This window comes from Rhincodon typus, chromosome 39 (assembly GCF_021869965.1).
Source record: "Rhincodon typus isolate 14 chromosome 39, sRhiTyp1.1, whole genome shotgun sequence".
NCBI lineage: Eukaryota > Metazoa > Chordata > Chondrichthyes > Orectolobiformes > Rhincodontidae > Rhincodon > Rhincodon typus.
In genome coordinates this window covers 2,935,207-2,942,249 of record NC_063370.1, presented here as the reverse complement: position 1 = coordinate 2,942,249, position 7,043 = coordinate 2,935,207, and the positions used below count along the sequence as shown (strand labels likewise).

At 39.8% G+C, this 7,043-nt stretch overlaps 1 protein-coding gene across 1 annotated transcript in view; it reads right to left on the bottom strand.

Annotated features, from left to right (window-relative positions):
* Positions 1-7,043, bottom strand: part of sae1 (SUMO1 activating enzyme subunit 1) — a 96,918-nt gene that overhangs the window by 64,604 nt on the left and 25,271 nt on the right. The window contains exons 4-5 of the mRNA XM_020513366.2: positions 5,945-6,087; positions 5,156-5,255 (exon numbers count right to left, since the gene is read on the bottom strand). Of these exons, the coding sequence (XP_020368955.2) occupies positions 5,156-5,255; positions 5,945-6,087 (243 nt within the window). The remainder of the gene's footprint in view (positions 1-5,155; positions 5,256-5,944; positions 6,088-7,043) is intronic.

The window sequence follows — 7,043 nt, the reverse complement described above, 5'->3', positions numbered from 1 at the left end:
TTTCCTGGGGCTCCTTGATGCCAACTTGGTAAAATGTTGTCTTGAGATGTCAAGGACAGCAACTGTCATCTCTGGAGGTTCTTTTGTCCACGTAGGGAGACACAGACTTGAAATACCTCGGGGAGCATTTGTATTCTGTGCTGTTTTAGCTCATATCAGCCTGACCTGTCATTAGGAGGGAAGCCAAACTAGTTTTAATAATGCTCTATTGGAGGAGAAATAGTGAACAAGCAAAGAAACAGCCAGATTTCTAGTTTCAGGTGCAGGTAAGATAAGGCTCACTCCTCACCGTGGTCAAACAGTTACTTTTATTTTATTGCTCAATGAAGTTCAGACAACCCCTTTTTCTAACAACATTATACCATCACATCCAATCACTGGAAATTAAAGGCTCCTTTTCTTCACTACATCAATCCCATCTTTGGGAGCAGAGGGATTGGTGATGGTGATGGCCAGGGCGGGTGGTGGAGAGCAGAGTGGAGGGAACAGAGAAAAGGCACACAGCTATCCTTAAAATTCTGAAATTCCATGCAATTACAGCAGAATTCGACTTAATTCAGTTACCAGTGCCCTCCCTGACCTAGGGTTCACGACCTGCTAGAAGTCAATGCTTTCAGGAAAGGTGGAATGTGTTTTTCTTCCCTATTACAAAAAAGTAAAATAGATTGGTTGAGGAATCATTCCATGTTGCTGAACTGAAGACATTCGTTCAGACAAAGCATGGCATCATCAGGCCTTTCAGATTAAGTGGAGCTGCAGGTCATGACCAGGCAGGTCAACCACGGAAAAGATTTTGAGACTGAGTTGCTCTTTAGTAAAAGAAAGTGATTTATTAACCTTTTAGAAAAGACCTCAAACTGCAAGGATTGGAAAATGTGTACACAAAGTTGTCGGCTGAACCAGTTTTGGGATATTGTGACAAATTTATTGATTCCACGACGACTGACCTTCAAAACAGGAGTGGCTGAGCTGCTCTGTGAAAGAATTATCCGATTAGTCCCAATCGCTAATTTTTTACTTCATAGCCCTGCAAAATCTCAACTATCTAGGGCCTGGGGCCATTACTCAACATAGTTCTAGCTTACTACAAGAGCAGCAAATCTCTCACTCTGAAAAGGGAGGAGAGATGACTGCTGTTATTAACAGGAAGAGCCAATACCACAGCATGACTCCTGTCTGGGAAAGAGAAAAGGATAAACATTAGAAACATTTTTTGCCTTTAGAAGGCTGGAAGGCCATGAAATGCTCCATCAGAAAAATTCATAACTGCTGTCAGAAAGTTAATAAATCATACACAGAAGTGTCTGGTTCAAATGGACAGAAGTTTCAGAGAGCTGGCATGGGCATGATGCACAGAATAGCCTTCCGGTGTCATCGAATTCAGTAATTTTTAGAGCCAAGATATTGTTTCGACAACAGAGAAATCTTGTTACAAAGGAACTAGATACCAGGGAAATATAAATGCATAAAAAAGAAACAATTAATTCTCAGTCTCCTATTGATCAAAGTGAAATGGACGCTTGATTTACTGTCATACTGTGTATTAGTTAATTGACTGCACTCACTCAAGGTAAGTGTGATCAGCTACCTCCATCAAACATATAATCTATAGGTTGCCATTCAACCATGTACGCATTGCAGCTACCAGACAATTTGGCAGCATTACATCAGTGCGAAGCAACTATATGATGTAATACAAATGAAACAGATCTCACACAGACTTTTAAAAAAATGGTCAATTTCCCTCAGTTATTTAGGTTAAAGACTAGATGACTGAATTCAGAAAAAGGCGGTTCATTGTGGTTTAGCAATCAGCATGCCAGCACACAACAGCATGATGTGATGCTCCCCGTTGCAGTAGAAGACAGACTTGAGGAAGAACTCCAGAAAAACTGTATATAACTCAAAAGATTCTGGACACAATTATGAATGATAGAAGGTGCCAAGTTTTAAACCGAGAACAGTTTGACAAAATTTGGGTATTCGCATGAAGACTATCTGCAACTTTTGCAGCAGCTGGAACAAGTCTATGTTCAGCCAGTGTTAATAAGTGATCGGAGTAACCAGTATGGTAATGGTAGGGGAATTCCAGAGCACATTCAAATCCCCTGATCAAAGATGCCAGGCTTCCTGGATTCTATTTATTTTACACAAAGAGATGGGACTTTTACCCCACCAAGTGCTTGTATACTGGCTCTTTAACAATGCCAATACCACTATTGTCCAGTACTTCTTATCAGCCTCAATTAGCAGCTGTTACTTTAAGAGACAACACTGTCCTTTCAACTCCATTTTCAAAAAAAGTCCAAGCCAAAGAATCAGGAGTCTCTGTACAGCTCTCGCAGAGCGAGCATCCTTAAACTCTTGATATTGTGGCAATGCCTCAGATTGTCAAGTCCAATTGGTAGCCTCCAGTCAACAATTCAGTGGAATCAGTTTGTTGGTGAGAGAGTAGTCAACAGCATAAACACAACTTTACACAGAGATCAGAAACAACACTGACTAGATCTTCAGAAGATCAATTAAATTGATAGCAATTACATTTAGCTCCTGCTCCTTTTTTCAGTTCTGTCAGCCAAATACAAATATAATCGGAGAGATCATGGCATGCATTTACTAAATAGGCATTCAAATTTGCAACTTTTAGGAGCTACATTTAGGGGAACACTACCTATAATGATGCAGTATATCAGCCCAGCTGCTGGAGGCTAGCAAAGAACAATGTTAAAGCAAAGCTGCCCTCTGTTGGTGTGCTTTAACTCCGGCCCTTGATTTTCTTTTTAGTGGAAACTGCTTCGGAAACCATCTGGTTGGGGTAGTACTTTCCTGGAAATCCATTGGAATACAATTAGCAGAAATGTTGGCCAACTCTAAACCTATAAAGCTACATCATTACTATAATAATCAAATAAGGGTTTAGAAATTCAAGGACTGCAGTATGCAGTGATAATCCTGATCAGTAAGAAAGCTAAACAGTGCTCTCAAACAAAGAGTTGATCTGATAACTTGCTGTAACCATTGATAAATATTTCAAAGAGCACACTGAGATTGTGTAATGAAAACTTGCATGAAGTAAGAGCATATAGAGAACATTGGGTAAAACTCTTCATTTTTAAAAAAAAAAGTTTTCATTTTAACATTTGTGGTCAGTATAAGCTACGTCAAGCTTGAAATCCTGCTTGTGTTAATTTCAGTGATCAGTTATAGAAAGGAATGCACATTGCTTCATCCATCTTAAATCATAGAATCCCTACAGTGTGGAAGCCATTTGGCCCATTGAATCTACACCAACCCTCTTGAAGACCATCCCACCCAGACCCACCCTATCCCCGTAACTCTGCATTCCCACAGCTAATCCACCTAGCCTACACATCCCTGGGTAATTTAGCATGGCCAATCCACCTAACCTGCATATCTGTGGGCTATGGAGGAAACCCAAGCAGACACGGGGAGAATGCATGTGTGGAGTTCACACGATCGCCTCAGGGTGGAATTGAACCTGGGTCCCTGGCACTGTGAGGCAGCAGTGCTAACCACTGAGACACCGTGCTATCCTTAAAATGATGTCAATGAGTCAAAGAGATCATAATTACCTTATTAATATCTGAAGATATTAATATATGGGAGCAACATGCATGTTAAATCAGTGAAAATTATCTGGAGCAATAGAAGCAAGCTGCATACACCGCCTGATCCTGACACAACAATATGAAAATGTATCTAGAGTGTTGTTTGTTAAAAAGATATGCATGTAAATTATTTTATACATGGAAAACAGCATATTGGTTTGAACAAGATGTGGGAGCAGAGACAATAAGAACCCAACAGTAGTACAGGCTTGGTGCTGCAACGATAAAGAAAAGGCTTGGATTGGCCATTTTAACAGTAAATTGTTTCAAGTAAAAGTACAGTGATTTCCAGGACAGGCAAATGAATGTTTTCTGAAAGAGTCCTAACAGTCCAACTGAGTTTTTGAAAATTTTAGTATCACAAAGTGTTCAGAGACTAAAGTTGAAGATAAGCACATGCATATATTTGTCAGCTTGGGAGTGGGCATGGGGGAGATGATTAGTTTTAGAATGTACAACATTTCTGGCATTTAGGAAGATTCAGCACAACCTCCTTCCCAGCAGGAGATATCATAAAGCGCTCCCATAGACACCTAACATTTCAGTCTACAAAACTTCACAGGGATCCTCCTTCACATTGTGACCAGGGACAGCACTGGTCACAGCAAGTCACCTCATAGGAAATAAAGCACATCAGAGCTTTTCCTGTCATGATTGCTGAGCGAGAGATCAGCAAGTTGCTGCATGAGGCACGCTGTAACAGGGTAGTAACTGATAAAGGAGTGATGAGAGATATTCATTAATCATCTCAAGCTGCTTTCAAAAGGATTTTGTCACATGTATACCAGTGACAAACTAGACAATGGGCAAACTGGTTGTTATTTCACCCAGGTTAAGGGAATAGCATTTAAAAACAAAATTACATATATTCTGTGTCAGGAAGAGAGCAAATGAGCTATTCTGCTGGTAAAGTGCAACAGTGCACAGCCTTATCCGTTCATAAGCCACGTAACAGTCAAACTGTGGTACCTCCAAAGTCAATTAGAAGTCAACTGCTCTACGGTTGAACTGCAGGATGGCAACCAATGGAAACAACCAACTTAAAACAAATAGAAAATCCAAGAGAATTTATTTTTATGTTGCAAACTACTTTTTAAAATACATTTCAAATGAGTGCAGCATAGAATTTGAGAGTAAGATTCTTTAAGTGACAGACTCATCTCCAGATTTTAACTGAATCAAACAAAATAATCAGAACCACCTCAACACTATTTCATCGAAATCAGGCAGATAATTGGAATAAAAGGATAGAGGGGTATCCAAAGGGTCAAATATAACATCAACATCCATTCTCTACCACAGCAGACTTGGGAGGCTTAGTCACTGAACTTATTCAAGAAAGAGACTGATAAAATTTTAGATATTAAAAAGTGTGAAGTGGTATGGAAAGAAAGCAGGAGTACGGCATTGAGATTAGCCATCATTATACTGAATAGTAGAGCAGGCTTGAAGGGCTGAATGGCCTATTCCTACTTTCTAATTAAAGCATTGCTTTAGTAAGTAACAGATGCTCCTGATTTGCATACCTTTTTGATCAATGTAGTTTCATTTGGATCAATCTTCACTTTTTTAGCTTTGGGTCCATCTTCCTCACCCGGACCAACTTTCACCACCTTCTGCTTCTCTCTGAAGAATATTTAAATTGAGATTAACAATCAAATGCTGGTTACATTTTCAATGCTTTCCTGCAGTAACATATTTACGTCTTCCACAAGGACGCTCTTGATGCTTCACTGTGGATATTGTTAAAAAAATTAAGATTTGACTCAGACATGTTGAGAATAATGCTTGATGAAAGCTACTTCAAAGATCAAGCTCAACTGAAATTAATCCTGAGGGTTCTAGTCAGCGTGACAAGAGGGGAGAAAGAACAACAAAAAAGGATGTCGCTGCTGAATATATTCTGACTATTATCAGGAAGAGGAGAGTGGGAATCAAGTAAGAACAGCGCGGTGATAAAAACAGAAATTGCTGGAAAACCTCAGGTCTGGCAGCATCTGTGGAGAGAAATCAGAGTAAACTTTTCAAGTCCAGAGACCCTTCCTCAGAACCCCAGAGCAGTTGCAGTGAGTTGGGCAATGGAGGAGAGGTTTGGAGGATGTTGGGGTGGTCCATTATGTCAGATCTCAGAGTGGAATCAGGGCAATAATCTACAACAGTTTCACAGCTCACCACCATGACCTCAGCTGCTGATAGTACATGATGTGGGGAAGAGGAAAAGAATATTTCACTGGCAACTCATCAAAACCAAGAAAATTCTTTGAGACTATGTTAAGGTTGTTTGTGGAAAAAGCAACTGAATTATTTACACTTACTCCACAAATTCATGCTCTCCCAAATCAGAAAACATGTAACCATGGTAGCCGAAGACATCACCAGCAAAGAATTTAATGTTGTGCAATCGGCAGAACTGGTCAATTCGGACCATCACATCCCGTGGGCAGCAAGTCAGGCAGATCTGTAAATGTGAACATATTATAATCGCCAATTATCAAACAGACATCAGTATGGATCAATACATTTAGGATGCTGATTTAGGATCCAAGTTTGGTGTCTCTAAGAGCAACATTAGGAATGTGCAAGAGTGGAAGTGAAAAGGCAAATGATGCGAGAACATTTTAAAAGCAGAACACGTTAAATAAAGATCTCAACACATAAATGATAGTCTATCACTTAATGAAGCAGGAGCAATTGTAAGAACTTGGGGCCCACGCTCAGATGCCTCCAATCAGACAATGACCCATTTATGCAAGTGGTATTTTCTGCCAGCCAGCAAATTTTCTACCCAGGCTAATATGGTAGTTCTGTAATAACACGTGTTTCATTAACTCGAATTGGCTGTAACGCGTTTGATGAATAGTGGATGCTGTTTGGATAACGGGAACTTTCTGCTGTACAGGTATAGCGATTTTCTATAGCAATTTTCCTTTAGCACGATTTTCTAGAGTGTGAGGTCACACGAGAATGCAACTATTGTGTTATAGGAGAACCACCTGTACCCATTACTGCAGAAGCTTCTACTTTCTGCTTTGATGTGGCACCTTATCAAGTGCAGTCTAGAAATCTAAGTATAGTACGTCTATAGGCGTCCCTTTCTCACAGCACAGGTTATGATGCAAGGACCCAAAACAGTTACTGAGCCATGTATTTAAATCAACAAAGAAACCCAAGCTCTTTGAAACATCTTTCACTCCTGACTGCACTAACTTTCATTCACAAAAAAAAGTTACATTTTTGTTTCCAAAGACAAAGAGGAAGTGTTGGAGATACTTGGGTCAGTCATCAGTCAGTGAACAAAAAATGGATCTCATCCATGTGTACTTCATCATGATTAAAACTGTTGATTTTCTTCTCTCGTCTCCACTTCTTTACAATCAACTTAATGCTTAGAGCAGGTATTTTGCTCTTTGCTGA